Source organism: Acinonyx jubatus, chromosome C1 (genome assembly GCF_027475565.1).
Source record: "Acinonyx jubatus isolate Ajub_Pintada_27869175 chromosome C1, VMU_Ajub_asm_v1.0, whole genome shotgun sequence".
Lineage (NCBI taxonomy): Eukaryota > Metazoa > Chordata > Mammalia > Carnivora > Felidae > Acinonyx > Acinonyx jubatus.
The window spans coordinates 104563440-104579831 of NC_069381.1; the positions used below are offsets into that span (position 1 = coordinate 104563440).

The 16392-nt window shown below is 44.3% G+C and overlaps 1 protein-coding gene across 2 annotated transcripts; it reads right to left on the minus strand.

Moving 5' to 3' along the window:
- Window positions 1-643: 643 nt before the first annotated feature.
- Window positions 644-15210, minus strand: MRPL9 (mitochondrial ribosomal protein L9). 2 transcript variants are annotated; one of them, XM_053214814.1, is made up of 7 exons: window positions 14727-15210; window positions 14398-14554; window positions 13816-13940; window positions 13561-13611; window positions 12470-12571; window positions 11873-11956; window positions 644-794 (listed from the first exon to the last, which is right to left on the minus strand). In XM_053214814.1, the coding sequence occupies exons 1-7, from the start codon at window positions 14841-14843 to the stop codon at window positions 690-692; spliced, it is 741 nt and encodes a 246-aa protein (XP_053070789.1). In that variant the 5' UTR covers window positions 14844-15210; the 3' UTR covers window positions 644-689. The 2 variants fall into 2 exon arrangements, with proteins under 2 accessions (XP_053070789.1, XP_026911955.1); XM_027056154.2 differs by lacking the exon at window positions 644-794 and adding an exon at window positions 11025-11765 and having other exon boundaries at window positions 14727-14881.
- Window positions 15211-16392: the final 1182 nt, after the last annotated feature.

Consider the following 16392-nt stretch of genomic DNA (forward strand, 5'->3'; position numbering starts at 1 on the left):
CCAATTCTGTGGCCTTCTCGCTCTCACAGGTGGTACTGATACCAACACAAGCTTCATAAGCCTTTACTCAGATTTCTTTAAAAAACAAAACAAAACACATTTTATTTATTGTTTTTAAGTAATCTCTACACCCAGCATGGGGCTGGAACTCACAACCCTGAGATGGAGAGTCCCACCCTCCACCGACTGAGCCAGCCAGTGGCACCCTTTACTCAGATTTCGGTCTCAAAGTGTGTTTGCCCGGAAACTCAACCTGCCAAGAATCGGTGCCAAGACTACCAAGGAGAGCTGAATCTAAACTGTGATTTTGTTTTATTTTTTATATTTTACTGATAGATTGGTGTGGTTGACATCTTTATTGCTTTGGAGGTGGGGGCAGGTGCTCAGGAGCTCTTGGTGGGGGCGGCTCCCTCTTCACCGGCACAGGCTTCTGGCAGCCATGTGCACATCTGGGCGGTACTTGCTCTTGCGGGTCGTGTGCCTGGTGCTACTGAGGGTGGCCCGGGCATTCTTGTTGACAGCAGTCCTCACGCAGGAGGTGGCGGGGTTTCACTGGCCGGATCTCTGCTTCCTGACCACCGCTGCACCATGCCTTTGGTCAGCAGCTCGGTGCCAACCCGTGCCCACCCATGCCCACAGTCTTGCGGTGAAACAAGCCTGTTGTAGCAGAAGGAGTTGTGAGCCTTCGGTTATCTGGCTGGGTGCTGGGTGTCTTCTTCTTCCTCTTGATCAGGAAGCTGGAGCAGCGCCACACGACCGGACGCGGCAGTGGGCACACCTGACGCAGCCTCGCACTATGGGAAAACAAATGGGGATTTCAAAGGATTTCAAAGCCGAATCACCTGTTGGCCAGCTGGCAGTGAGGCCCCCCATCCCCGGTGGTAGGTAGAGCATGCGTGGCCCCCGCACACTGGATCAGTGCAATTGTTGAAACCCTCACTGGCCGTGAAGTAGGATGGGATCCTGGGGAAAGGCAACGCATCGGTGGGGGAAATACACCGTGTCTGAGAAGTTATAAAGACCGTGGGATTGGGCGGCTGCTCTGCTGGAGGCTCTTGATACCTCGGGGAAAAGGTGATGAAGGGCTGAGGGTAATTAATCACCAGCTAAAGGCCGACTGTAAAGCCTGAGGCCCTCCTTGGCAACTTATAAAGAGACTTTTACCTCCTGCATCTTCAGGACCCTGAGAATAAGCTCCAAGATTTAATTATGAGAGTAGGAGAGCTCCCGAGAAGTTTGAATTCTTAACTCTGGCAGGTCTGTTTGGAAGGAGACACGGACTGGGACATCTGGGTCGATGCTTTTGAACATCCTGAATCCCCCATTCTCCTGCATCCCTCTGGCCTGCGAAAGTACCTACTTCTTCCTGTCAGAGGCCATCCCTCCTCCCTTACCCAGCTGGGTGCCCCCTCATGGAAGACTGCCCTGCAGACACCAGTGGGCCTGGCCAGCATGTACTGGCTGCAGATGGTTGAAGATGTGTTGGGCTGGGTTATGAAGTGTTGGATCAAGGAGGGTGGGATATAAAGTTTGATAAGGAAGATGGATATGGAAGTAACTATCCGTGATACAGGACTTAATGCTCTAACAAGGCCCCCAAGAGATGTTGCTAATACTCGGATAAGGTGCCTCTTAGAAAGTCAGAGGAAGCCATGGCCCACATTAAGTGAAGCAGAAATGCCAGAACAGGGTGCCTGGGTGGCTCAGTCAGTTAAGCGTCTGACTTTGGCTCAGGTCATGATCTCAGTTTGTGAGTTCGAGCCCCGTGTCGGGCTCTGTGCTGACAGCTCAGAGCCTGGAGCCTGCTTCAGATTCTGTGTCTCCCCCTGGCTCTGCCCCTCCCCTGTTCGTGCTCTGTCTCTCTCTCTCTCTCAAAAATAAATAATAAAAAATTTTACAAAAATGCCAGAACAGTCATGGTAGATGGTGGAAGAAAACATCAAAGGGCTAAAAAACGTGGGCATCTTAGAGTAAATATGCTAAGTAAAGCCAGAAAAGTCACCAAATGATTATGTTCCATGAGAGGGCCCAAGGGTAGTCCATCTACTGAAGCGATGAAGAATGTCCTGGTGAGACAGGCACCAGTTTCATTGAGAAGCTCAGGGATGGCCTCACCCTAAAGGCTAGTGCTGAACTGTCACAGAACTGGGCTCACTGGTAGCAGTGGGGATGGCAGGGCACTGGAACAGGCAGGTGGTGGGTGCCTAACTGTTGGAATCAAAGTAACTGAATTACTGCACTGGGCAGGAAGGTTGGACAGGCATCCAGGGTCTGAATCTGATTGGCAGATTGCTGGAGATGATTCACAGAACATGGCTTTCCTAGGAACAAGATAGATGGCACTCAACAAGGCTATTTTTTTTTAATGTTTATTTTTGAGAGAGAGAGATAGAGCAAGTGGCGGAGGGGCAGAGAGAGAGGGAGACACAGAATCTGAAGCAGGCTCCAGGCTCCGAGCTGTCAGCACAGAGACACGGGGCTCGAACTCATGAACTGTGAGGTCATCACCTGAGCCAAAGTTGGACACTTAACCGACTGAGCCACCCAGGCACCTCTCAACAAGGCTATTATTGCCCAATCTGTACCATAAAAAGAAATCAAGGATGGACGATCAGGAGGCTGAGGACAGCCACCTGATAAAAAGTTACAATTCATTAAAAGAGAAAACCTTATAGTTCCTTCCTGTTTCTACACCTGAGCCAGCTTTAAAAAATCATCCTTTATTGGGGTGCCTGGGTGGCTCAGTCAGTTAAACATCCGACTTTGGCTCAGATCATGATCTCATGGTTTGTGGGTTCAAGCTCTTCGTCGGGCTCTGCTCTGACAGCTCAGAGTCTGGAGCCTGCTTCAGATTCTGTCTTTCTCTCTCTCTCTCCCTCTCTGCCCACTTGTTCTCTCTCTTTCTCTCTCTCTCTCAAAATAAATAAACATTAAAAGTTTTTTTTATTGAAGTATAATTTATTTACATTAAAACTCACCAATTTAAAACGTACATTTTAGTAAGTTTTTCAAATTAACCATCACCACAAGATAGGTAACGTTTCCATCATCCCACAACATTCCCTTATGCCCAGTGAGGTACTAGAAGAGCCAACTTATAACATCTAATGAGATCTGATTGTTAGCTAGCACCTCTTGCATACGCAGTGTTCAATGACATCACACTGGATACATGAAATTGTCAGTGGAAGGGGTATTTACACCACAGAAATTGGCAAATGCTACAAACCAGGGCTTCCTTCCCACTGAAAGCAGATTGTTAAACATTTACTAGCCCACCACTGCTCATGCCCCTTTGCAGTCCAATCCCCATCCAAAGTCTGGCTCCTAGCCACCGCTGATACTTTATCACAAGAGTTTTGCGTGAATGGAATCATATAGCATGTAGTCCTTTGTGTTTGTCTTCTTTCACATAGTGTATCTTTATATATTTATTTTTAATTTATTTAGTTTGAGAGAGACATAGTGCGAGTGGGGCTCGAACTCACAAAATTGGGAGATCGTGACCTGAGGTGAAACCACGAGTCGGACACTTGACTGACCCAGCCACCCAGGTGCCCCTCACATAGTGTATTTTTAGATTTATCAGTGCGGTGTGTATCATTAGTTCCTTTACCTTGATGAGCAGTATTCCATTGTTTATGTAATGCTGATGGCCATGTTTCCATTTGGGGTCATAAAGTTCCTATGAACATTAATATATCATTAGTAATTTTTCATTTCTCTTTAGTAAATGCCTGGGAACAGGGCTCCTAAATTAAATGGTAAGGGCATGTGTAACTTTGTAAGGAATTGCCAAAGCCTTTTCCAAAGGCTATCGCATCCTGCATTCCTACCAGGAACATCTGACCAGTTTCTCTGAATCCTCACCAGCATTTGGTGTTATCAGTTTTTAATTTTAGCCATTAAAATTCTTTTAAAAATGTTTTATTCATTTTTGAGAGACAGAGAGAGGCAGAGCGTGAGCAGGGGAGGGGCAGAGAGAGAAGAAGACATAGAATCTGAAGCAGGCTCCAGGCTCTGAGCTGTCAGCACAGAGCCCGAGGCAGGGCTCAAACCCAGAATCGTGAGATTATGACCTGAGCCAAACCTGGATGCTTAACTGACTGAGGCACCCCTAATTTTAGCTATTTTGATAGGTGTATAGTAAGATCTCATTTGTGGTTTTAATTTGCATTTCTCTCACGGCTAATTATGTTGAATATCTTTTCATGTGCTTGTTTTCCCTCTATATACCCTTTTTGATAAAACATGTTCAGGTCTTTTGCCCATTTTCTGGTCAGATTGTTTGTAATTTTTTTCACTTTGAGTTTGAGAGTTCTTTTTACATTCAAGATACTGCTCTTTTGTTAGATCCATGATTTGCAAATATTGTGTCCCAGTAGCTTGTCTTTTCATCCTCTTCACATGGGCTTTCCAAGAACATATTTAAATTTTAATGAGGTCCACATTCTTGATTTTCCCTCTTATGGATCATTTGGCATCAAATGTAAGAACTCTTTGGGGTGCCGGGCTGCTCAGTCGGTAGACCATGCAACTCTTGATCTCAGCATTGTAAGTTTGAGCCCTGCATTGGGTGTAGAGATTACTTAGAAATAAAAATCTTAAAAAAAAAAGAAAAGAACTATTTGTCTATTCATAGATCTTGAAGATTATTTTTTTTAAAAAAAGTTTTATAGTTTTAGTTTATATTTAGGTCTGTGGCCATTCTGAGTTAAATTTTGTATAGGTTGTTAGATGTAGGTTAAGTTTTATTTTGTGCCTATTGCTCTAGCTTTGTTGAAAAGGTTGTCTTTCCTCCATTTTATTGTTTTGGTATCTTTGTCAAAAAAAAAAAAGTTGGGCACATTTGTGAGTCTGTTTCTGCTGTATTCTGTTCCATTGATCTATGTGTTTATCTCTCCACCTACAGGGATACCCAGCATTGATTATTATAGCTATATAATAAATCTAAAATTTGGGTAGACCGATTTCTCACACTTTATTTTTCTTTTTCAAAATTCTTTAAGTTATGCTAGTTCCTTTGCCTTCCACATAAACTTTAGGACAATCTTGTATATGTTTACAAAAAAAAATATTGGGATTTTGGTAGTAATTACATTAAACCTGCATATCAGTATAGGGAAGAAGTGACATCTTTACTATGTCAAGTCTTTTGATCCATGAACAACAGTATGTCTCTCCATTTATTTAGATCTTTGATTTTTTCATCGACATCATGTAGTTTTTACCATATATATCTCGTATATTTTGTTAGATTTATACCTATGTATTTTTGAACAATTTTAAAGTGTATTGTATTTTTAATTTTGGTGTCCACATGAGTGTGTGTGTGTGTGTGTGTGTGTGTGTGTATTTATTTTTAGGAGTTTTTTTGTAGATTCCTTTTTTGTAAGATTTTCTACATAGACAATCATGTCATCAGTAAATGGGGACAGTTTTCTTTTTTCATCTGTATGATTTTTAGTTCCTTGTCTTGCCTTATTGCACTGTCTAGAACTACTAGCAGTATGTTGAAGAGGAGTGAGAACAGATATACTTGCCTTTTTCCTGATCTTAGGAGAAAAGTGCTCAGACTTTCACCATTAAGTATAATATTAACTGTAGACGTTTTGTAGGTGCTTTTGTCAAGTTGAAGAAGTTTCCCCATACTCCCATTTTTCTGAGAATATATATATTTTTAATCATGAATGGGTGCAGACTTTTACCAAATGATTCCTCTCCATCAATTGATGATCATGTAATTTTCTTTTTTGGAGGGTTACTGTGGTAGATTACACAGATTGACTTTTGAATATTGAGCCACATCTGCATCCCTGGAATAAACCCCAGTTGAGCATGGTATATAAATCTTACCACAATTTGATACAATCTATGTGCTGATACTTTGTTAAGGAGTTTTGCAGTTATATTCATGAGAGATATTGGCCTGTACTTTCTTTTGTACTATTGTTTTGTTTGTTTTCATGGTAATACTAGGAATTGGGAAATAGTCCCTCCTATTTTGTGGAAGAAATCATACAAAGTTAGCGTTACTTCCTCTTTAAACATCTGGTAGAATTCTCCAGAGAAACCATCTGGACCTGAGAGCTTTTTGGGGGGACATGGGGGGCAGATCTTTAAATTATGAATTAATTCTCCTTAATTGTTATAGGGCTATTCAAACGATCTGTTTCACCCTGGGTCAGTTGTGGTAGTTTGTGCTTTTCGAAGGATTTGGTCCATTTTGTCAAATTTATGCATGTAGAGTTTATAGTGTTCCCTTGTCATTTTTTGATATTTGTTAAGTTTCTAGTGATATGCTGTGTTTCATTTCTGATATTTGTAGTTTGTGTCTTTTTTTAGTCAGTCTTGCTAGTGGTTTGTCGATTTTATTGGTGTTTTTCAAAGAACTAGCTCTTTCATTGATTTTTTTTTTTATAAATTCCTTTGCTTTCTCTTCCTTATTTTTTTTGTTATTTCCTTGCTCATGCTTGTTTTGAGTTTACTTTGGTCTTCTTTTTCTAAGTTCTTGAGGTGGGACTTCAGATAAAATATATGCATTTAGTGCTTTGATTTTTCCTCAGCACTGCTTTAGCTGTGTGCAACAATGTTTGGTATGTTTTCATTTTTATTCAGTTCAATGTATTTAAAATTTATTTCCCTTGAGAATTCCTTATTGACCCATGAATTATTTAGAAGTGCATTTAGCTTTGAAGTATTATAAGATTTTCCTCCTTTCTTTCTACTGTTGGTCTCTATCTTATGTCCATGGTCATCAGAGAACATGTTCTGTATGACTCCATTTTTAAATCAGTTGATATTTGTCTTATGGTCCAGGTTATGGTCTATGTTGGTATATGTTCTGCTGGAGCATAATAAAGGTCTATTCCGCTGCTGTTGGATGGAGTGTTCTATAAATGTTGATTAGGCCCTGCTGTGTTGTCATTTCAGTATTGGCACCTATTGATTGTCTTTTTTCATTCAGTTTGAGATCTTCTTGGTTCTTGGTATGATGAGAGACCCCCTCCCCATATATAATGACTTTATTTATTTTAATGTTTATTTATATTTGAGAGAGAGAGAGAGAGCGCACAAGCAGGGAAGGGGCAGAGAGAAAGAGGGAGACACACAATCCAAAGCAGGATCCAGGCTCTGAGCTGTCAGCACAGAGCCTGATGTGGGGCTCGAACCCACAAACTGTGATATGATCTGAGCCGAAGTAGGATGCCCAACCGACTGAGCCACCCAGGTGCCTCAAAACTTTATTTTTTTAAGTAATCTCTACACCCAACATGGGGTTTGAACTCACCACCCCAAGATCAAGAGTCGTGTGCTCTTCTGACAGCCAGTCAGGCAACCCATGATGACTTTGTATTGGAACCTATTTTTGTGTTATGAGATTGAATCAAAATTTAAACTTCTGTTTTAACTAACTTTCTGTGAACTGCTTTGGCATGGGAAGGGGAGGTGGGACTTCATGACCCTCCTCCACCAGCTCTAATCTCTGGCTTTGAGATTCCCCCCTCTGCAATGCTCCCTACAGCACAGTGCAGGAAACTATCTCTAGGTTCGTGGCCATTCTGAGTTAATTTTTGTATAAGGTGTTAGATAGATGTAGGTTAAGTTTTATTTTGTGCCTATTGCTCTAGCGTTTGTTGAAAAGGCTGTCTTTCCTCCATTGAATTGTTTTGGTATCTTTGTCAAAAAAAAAAAAAAGTTGGGCACAACTCTCAGTAAACTGAGGCTATCATAGGGCTCATCTCATTTATTTCCCTTTTCTCATTTAACGAAGATCTGTACTACTTGCTTTTCAATATCCATAAACATTTTTTATAATTTTGTCTGGTTTTTTAGTTGTTTATAATGGGAAGGTGATTTCTGTCGGTGGAAGTAGAAGTCTTCCCGAACCAGTTTTTCAGCTGGAAACAACTGATGTAAGAGGCTAGGCCCCTAGAACAGCATGACCCTCTTGCAGGTCCAGCATAATATGTCCTGGACCATATGGACATTCCACAGATCATCACATTACTTCATTCAAGGTAATAATTCCCCTGGTCCTATAAGGACTCACGACCATTTGCTTAATACATGCTGGAGAAAGAGGCACAACCATTTGAGAAACTGTTGTATACAGGGTCTTATCTGATACTGATGTCCATGGATCTGAAGCATCATCATGGCCCCCTGGTAGAGTGGCAGTGTATGGGGATGGGGTGACAAATGTATTCCAGACCCAGGTCTAGCTCTCAGTGGTCCTACTGGATTCGTAGATCCACCCAGCGGTCATTTCACTGGTCCTTAATGGGTAACTGAGATGGATATATTTGATAGTTGGCAGAACTACACTAACCGTGATAGGGTTAGAAAGGCCAGCACGAAGCTCCTGAAGTTGCTGCTACCATCTCAGGCCAAGATAATAAAAACTACCACAGTAGTGGCCCTCTTGCAGATCTAAAGGATGCAGGGATGGTGGGCCCATTAAAACACTATTTAATTCACTAGTCTGGTCCCTGGTAAAATCAGCAAGTTCTTGGAAGATCTCAATCAAGTCATTTCAATTGTATCTGCTGTGCTAAATGCTAAATGTGGTGTCTTTGCTAGAGATTAACACAGCCGCAGGTACATGATAGGTGGCCATTAATCTGAGCAATATATTCTTTTCCATCTCTGTAAGAAAGGACCATAAAAAGTACTTTCACTACTGGGATGAGCAGGAATAGTCTTGCACCTGGACCATGTAAAACCTCCCACCCTGTCATAATATGTCCTGGACCATATGGACATTCCACAGATCATCACGTTACTTCATTGATGACATCATGGTAATTGTACAGGATGAGCAAGAAATGGCAAGTGCACTAGAGGCCTTGATAGGATAAACATCCTTCAAGTAGTGGTACATAAAACTGCAAATACCTAGTAATGTTTTTAGAGGTCCAGTGGTCTGGACCATGCCAGGATGTTCCCTCCAAAGTAAAGGAGAAATTTTACTTCTCACATCTCACTCCCAAGAAGGGAACACAGTGCCCGACAAACCTCGCTGGGGTCTACAGACAGCATATTCCACACTTGGAAATACTGTTCTGACACATGTATCAATTCTGATAATGGACAGATGCAGTCATGGCCTGCAAGGGCATAATGACCAGGTACCTTATTAGGTAACCTATTTGGACCAGAAGTACAAGTTGAGGGGGTGTGGGTAGGAATCTAGATGGGGAGTAGAGAAGGGAGACGAGTACCAGTGCAGACAGGGTAAGTTACAGCAGCAGGGGCTACGGCCTCTCCCAGACCTTCCTCTGTTAACCAGTTTTCCCAGGAAAAGAGGCCCATCAAATCCTGAAGGGATCACTCTAGAACTCAAGAAACAATGGATCCGAACAGCACGAAAGGTGGACTATAGTGAAGACCTAGTGTGCTGCCCAGATTCCCCGCTTCAGGACTGAAGCACTCATTTCCCAAGCTGCTGAGAATGCGGACGGTGCTCTTCTGAGTCCCCCTGGGAGCTGCCTTTTCCCGAAGTCAGACACCTCACCCAAGGACATGGCCCCTTTTTAGCCAATGTGGGGGTACGTATGTGGCCACTTGCCTCAATAGAGTACACATTTCCACACAGCCATCCTAGCTTGAGTGAGAGGGACTGACGGAGGTCTTTGTTGAGACCAGCTTAACCTCCTCCTCTACCGAATCCTGCTTCCTGGACTCCCCCACAGGTGTCAACCCAGTCTAAGATCCCTTCATCATAAACTTCCTGCACACAGATTTCCAATTCAGTCTGTTTCGCCAGGAACTTACACCATGACAAATATTTAAACACTTTTGAGACGAGCTGTGTGGAATGTTGTGGTTGTTGCTCAGGCAATTTCAGAGATGTTCTGATGGGGACATGGTGGTGTGGAAAGATGTGTTAAATGAGCTTTTCACCAGTAACAGCAGGGATGAAGATCATTGAAATGGCAGATTTCAAACAACACCAGTCGTAAGTTTCCACACACCTTGAGTTATGGAGTCTGCTGGCTAGTGTGTGGCTGGCTAGTTTTCAGTGCAACTGATGATAGACTTCTATCAGTTGGGATGGCCTCATGTGAATCAAAGTGCTTAACGGACTCATAGTGGTAGGTGAGCTCAAACATTAGGTTAGAAACTAGTCTCTCTAAGCTTCTGATACAGACAGCAAAGAGTCATAAATTGTGTGACCTCACATTGTATTGGAGTGACTAGCACAATCCATTTGTCAGCAGTTGGATCTTTTTTCCACTCGTAGACCTTGAACTTAGGCAGAATTATCTACTTCCCTTATCTCCTATCAAGATACCTGTTCCATAATTACCCAATGACTAGCCCTATATCTTAACCTTGCTCTGGAAACCAAGATGCCATCTTTTTCAAAATTTCAGGGTTACAGAAACAAAGTAAGTTCCCTTTTTAAGCTTTTTTCATTGCAGCTTCATTTTCTCCAACAATTACCCTTAGGCCTTATTTGGATCCCTTTAGAAAAGTAGAATCCATTGTGCTTATTCATATTTATAGCTTTATAAATATACCTAACAAAAATGACTTTTAAGACCTAAGACATATCAGCTTGTTAAGTAATTTGCCCATAGCACCCACGGGATATAACCTATAAATGAATTTTATTTTCTCTTCCTTTTTAGCACCAAACCCCAGTAGCTCAAGAGTACAACCTACTTGGAAGTTCTGCCCCCAGTCTACTCATGCCCAGTAAACAGCATCTAAGAACACAATCTCTCTAGTCAATGGTTTTGTAATAGCACTGCATGGTAACAAACGGTAGCTATACAGCATAATGTATAGACTTATCCAATCACTACGCTGTACACCTGAGGATGTAACACGGTGTTGTCAACTATACATTAAAAAAACCTAAAAATTAAAAAGGTAAAATTTATCAAAACTTATGCACACACGTAAAGACCATACATGGTGCCATTTGCTTGAGAGAAATGTAAATAGACATAAAGGTGCAGTACTAAATCATAACTGCATAAAATTAACTGTAAAGACTGTAATAAACTAAAAAATAAGTAAAAACACAATCTCTTTATTTCCTCTTGAGATACAAATGTTCAATTTGTATGAGAATGAGCCTAGTGACGGAGACAGTGACTAGCTCTTCCATTTGTTCCAGTCAATTTCAGGCTAAATAAGATCCAGACTGTTTCCATCTGTTAATATTCAGCTTATCAAATCTACAGCCTGGTACTCCTTGAGCAGGACTACCCCAGTAAGGCCAGATGTGGTAACAGTCTAAGACAGAGGTGGAAAACATGGAGGATTCAACGTGTATATGCAGTTTCGGCTGTTGTCTCCATATGCTCTGTAAAATTCCACTATTTCGTCAGAGCTGGGAGTTGATCAGGGTGATGGCCCATCGTTGCTCCACTGCTCCTGATTCGGCTCTTCTTTTTTGCTTATTCATTTTGGGGAGACAGTGTGAGTGGGGGAGGGGCAGGGAGAGAGGAGGACAGAGGATCCAAAGCAGGCTCTGCACCGACAGCACAGAGCTCAATGTGGGGCTCAAACTCACCAACCGAGAGACCATGACCTGAGCTAAAGTCAGATGCTCAACTGACTGTGCCCTCCAGGGGCCCCTGATTCTGCTCATCTGATTTTGAGGGAGAGTAGATTCAGAAAGTCTGGGAGCTGGTGGGGGCCATTCCCTTGGCAGCTTGTTGGGCTAACCAGTACTTGTATCTTTTGGTCTTGGGCCTCTCAAAGTTCACCACAGACATAGGTACCCTCACAGTGTCAAGTCCATTTACCTGTACACAAAAGCAAAGGAATCCTCAGAGGTTAGTTGGGCAGATAAGAGCTAATACCAAGCTTTTTACCCAGCCAGAAAAAAGGAGACAGGACGTGAAATACTCACCGTCACCTCACACCAGTACTTGCCCCACTGTGTAATGGGTTCTTCTGGTAACTTTAATGCATGTGGGGCGACCACAACACCAAGCTGCAAAAAAGTCAAAGCCAAAAGGAGCTCTGTTTATGTTGATGTAACTCTAGGCAACCTCAAAGAAGGTTCTGGAATTTCCTGTACAGGAATGAATAAAACTGAGTTTACCCTGGCTGTTACCATGTTTACCCTCCACAGATAGTGGCAGAGAAACTCAGTCCCAATTTCTCAGAAAGGGAGGAGGATCCACCAAAGAGAAACAGGGCTTGAGACCAAAATCACTTCCTCCACACAAGAGTAGAAACTCCACAGTGGGTCACATTTTCCAGGTTTTTCCTAGAGAGGAAATAAATGATGCCACCATCTTTTCCTATCAGTCTTCAAATTTTGACGACCACCCTTACTCTTTAGTCATTTCCCTTCCTCAACCCTGCAACCAAGAACACTTTCCCTAACTCCAGCTGGACGATCACACCCTTTCCTAACGAAGGGATCGATCCTGGGCCTCCTTCCCAGGGGTAGCTTCTGCCCTCAGAGGGACAGTGGTGCTTGGTGCTTGGGAACACTCACATTTTTGAAGAAATGGCGGGCAACTATTTCAGGGTTTAGTTCCCATTTGACGTTGTTTTTCATCCCCACCTCCAGGTGACAGCTTTTGAGAAACGTCACTGTCTGATAGGAAATATAAACAGGGGCTAGGTTAGAGTTGGAATCAAAGGAGAAGAAACATGTTAGCAAAAGGCACAAGGCCTGAATTCAGGAAAGAGGCACAATGTCTGCCTCACAAGCATACAGGTGAGAAGATGAATAGGAAAGCGAATATTTCTACTGCCTCAAGGCTGATTCTGTACAAAGAAGGAGAATGTCACCTATGCCTGGTTGTTCCTAAGCAAGGAGAAACAGGCCATGTCAAAGTTAGACTTATCAATGGGGACCACTGATACACCCCAGAACAGAATGGCTTTCGTAGACCATTTTAACCCAATACTTCTGGCCCTTCAGTCCCACCTCTATCCTTTCTGCTTATAGAATGAAATATAAATTCATCAGCCGAGGATTCAAAATGTTTTACAAATCTCACCCCAACTTCCTTTACAGCCATAAGTATTATCCTGTATGAGTCCTCTGTTTTGCTAGACTGGTCTACCTTTTATGTTAAAGCGTGCCTTAATTATCTACGTACACTTTTTCTTCCTTAAGAATACCTTTCCCACCCTCCTGGCCTATCCAAAGCCTACTAATCCCACAGGGGCCAATCTAATCCCATCTGAAGAAAAGCCCTCTCCATCACTCTAATCGTTTTTGGTCCATGTCATTCTTCTAATCTACTGCCTTGAAGTTACTGATCACTTTCTCATGTGTCTCATGTTTTTTGTGACTTGTCTGTAAACATCTATGGAGGCAGAGCCCTCATCTCACACTTTTCCATGGGTCCCCTACTACCTGGGTTGGGGCTTTACTCAATAAGCTAGGGCACTTCACCCAACAAGTCAGGATCTCCCAGGAGGTCTCAAAACCAGTTTTGGCAGCCAAGCATTTCCCTTTCTCCTACACGTGTGTCTGCAATCAGGATACTTCAAGGAAATCAAGGAGCCTCTCAGGAAGAGGCTGGTAACTCCTTAAGTGACAAAAAAGTAAGAACTTTCCATGTTTTTACTCACCATCTCACCCGCCCTGGTCTGGATCCTCTCTAATTTTCCTTCTTGTCTCAGCTAGAAAAAGAAAGTTAAAGGTGAAAAAAATGAAAAGAAAAATGAGTCCATGATAAATATCAAACTCTTATTATGCTGGACATAGGCTGGGTTTCTGGATTCCTATTCTTCTAATCCCTATTTCGTTTTTAAGTTAAATATCAAAGGGAAGGAAGTTGCTAGAAGAAATCTTAAGGTTTTATTCTTCCAAGTCCCTCTGCTCACCAATTTCTCCTCTGCAAAGAGTTTCTTGTTTTCAGGGGATGCATATACAGCCAGACCTTGAGGCAACAGTCGATTCCGGCCCAAAGGTTTCTTCACTGAGACCAGGTCACCCCGGACTCCAAGTCCTGCCAAGGAGAACAGACACTGGATCAGATGACCTCCTAAAGAGGCGATGATCAAAGACACACCTCTTATTCTCTCACAGTACTTATTCCTCCTAGAAAAAATATTAATACTCACTAAGAACAACACTTAAGGGACTTCTAATTAGTTTTTTTACGGCCTGATTTAGAAGTTTCACATTCCCTGTACAAAGTGAGAGTTGTCCCATCACAGGGTTTCAGTCATTGTAGCACATGCTGTTGGGCCTCCTTTCCCCTCTACACAGTTGCCCCCTTCGCGTTCCTTTTTCTATGCAGGAGGCCAATGGCACAATCACAGTACTTTTTATGGCTTCCTCTCCTCAAATACAGAGCAGATCATTTCTACAAACGGCGAGAAATAGCTAAACGGGGAGGGCAGGAAAGAGCTGACGCCAAACGGGGCCAGCCTGAGGTAGGAGATACCTTTGCCGGGCCTTACCTACCACCGACTGGGTGAGGATGAGCTCCAGGTTGCCTTTGGGCCCGTGTTTCGTGTCCTCTACCAGCTTGTAGACGCGGTGTCGCCTGTGCAGGCGCGGCTTCCGGCCGTCTCCAGCCAACGGTACCTTCCACCAGCGCTCCACGATGACCGTGCCCTGGCAGTCGGGGAGCGGGGGTGAGCGAGTCTCCCGGGGAAACTCCTGGCGCCCTCGGCGCCGGCACAATGTGAACCCGCCACCCTCAGGCCGGAACCCCTCGGAAGCAATACTCGGGCGTAAAGAGCCCCGCCGGAGGCGAGGACCGCCACGGCTCAGAGCTGGGCCTCACCCGACTGTGAGAGAAGCTGAAGGCGCGCTCCGGGCCGGGGGCGGCCCCCGCGAGCGGCAGCCGCAGCAGGTCCCGGACGGCTCCTCGCAGCAGCACCCACGCCCCAGCCGCCGCCATGTTCCCGGCGCCGAGGGAGAGCGGAGGAGGCCCCCGGCGCCGGCGCAGGAAAGGCCCCAGCGGCTGCCCGCGGCGCGCCTGAGCCGCCGCTGCTCCCGCCGGCGAAGCCGAGGGGCAGGCCCGGCCCGGGTCTGACCGGCCTCCCAGCCAGGGTCTGGGTCGACGCTCGGTGCTTCAGCGCTGCCTCATCCCCTCTTCACTGTTTCTTCTCGGGGCAGGGACGCCCGTAGTTATTGGCAGATCATGGAGGGAGCTGGAAAAGGCACCGTGTCCCTCTTGGCTTCGCTTTAAAATGGGGGCTTCGGTTTCGCTGCAGCAGCTCTGAGGGTTCCAGCTCTGGCATTCTGTGATAACCGGATGCTGAGGGAAGAGGGACGCTGCTTTCCCTTTTGCTTACTGCAGATCTGCCTAAAAGTGGGGGAGGGATGGGATCCTCTGGAAAACTATGGCAGCCCCGGGAGGAGGCTAACCCTTAATCTTTACACCTGCGGTATTTAAGCTCGTGTTTAAAGCAGAATTCAAAATCACAAGGGAGATGAGCCACAGAAAAAGGAAACTGTGGTAGAGTCTGGACCGTTCGAGAGTCTCAAGCCCTCGAGAGAAGACCATCTAGATGGGATGAGCAGGGTCTGTTTTGGCAGCGGAGATTGTGTAAGGGCGCTCTCAGCATCGTGTTGTTTTACTTGTTTGACCGGTAAACGTCCCTCCTCCTAATTGCGCTTTCCTCGCTTAGCTTCCAGGACACCAGTTTTGTTTTTGTTTTCTTCCTACTTCACCAGTTTTCACAGTCTCCTTGCCTGGTTTCTCCTTTTCTCCGAACTTCTTAGGGTGCCGCCTAGGACAGTCTTTGGATCTTTACTCTTCACAGTATACACCCCCGCTTTGATCTCCTTCAGTCTTGATGACTTCCAAAGTTCTCCATCCTAGACTTCTAACTTCGCCCAACTCGAATAGCCTGCTGCTTACTCCTCTTCTTGTGTGTCTAGTGGACACTTCAAAGTTAATATGCTCCAAACTAAACCCGTCTCTAGAGCCTGCTTCAAACTGTCTCACCTTGCAACCTTACCCATCTCAGCTGATGGAAACTTCTTTCTCTCATGCTCCAGGAAATCCTGTGGGTTCTATCTTTAAACGATTTCCAGAATCCAACCACTTCGCACCACCTTCAGTGCTTCAGCCTGGAATAAGACACCATCTTTCTCCTGGATCACTGTAGTAGTTAGTCTCTTGGCAAATCTCCTTTAATGCTCCCCAGCTTATTTACAACACAACAGTCAGGATCTTTTAAAAAACATAGATAATATCATATCACTCCTCTACTCAAAACTTCACAGTGACTTCCCTCACACTGTAGTCTACAAGGCTTTCCCAAATCTGGCCCATTAGCTCTCTGACCTCACCTCCTGCTTTCCTCAGAACTTACACCGCAGCCTCCCTGCTGTTTCTTGAAAACACCGGGCACTCTCTTCAGGGCTTTTACATCCACTGTTGCCTAGGCACGGAATCCTCTTATCCCCAGATGCTGGCTTGGCTGACTCCCTCACTTCCT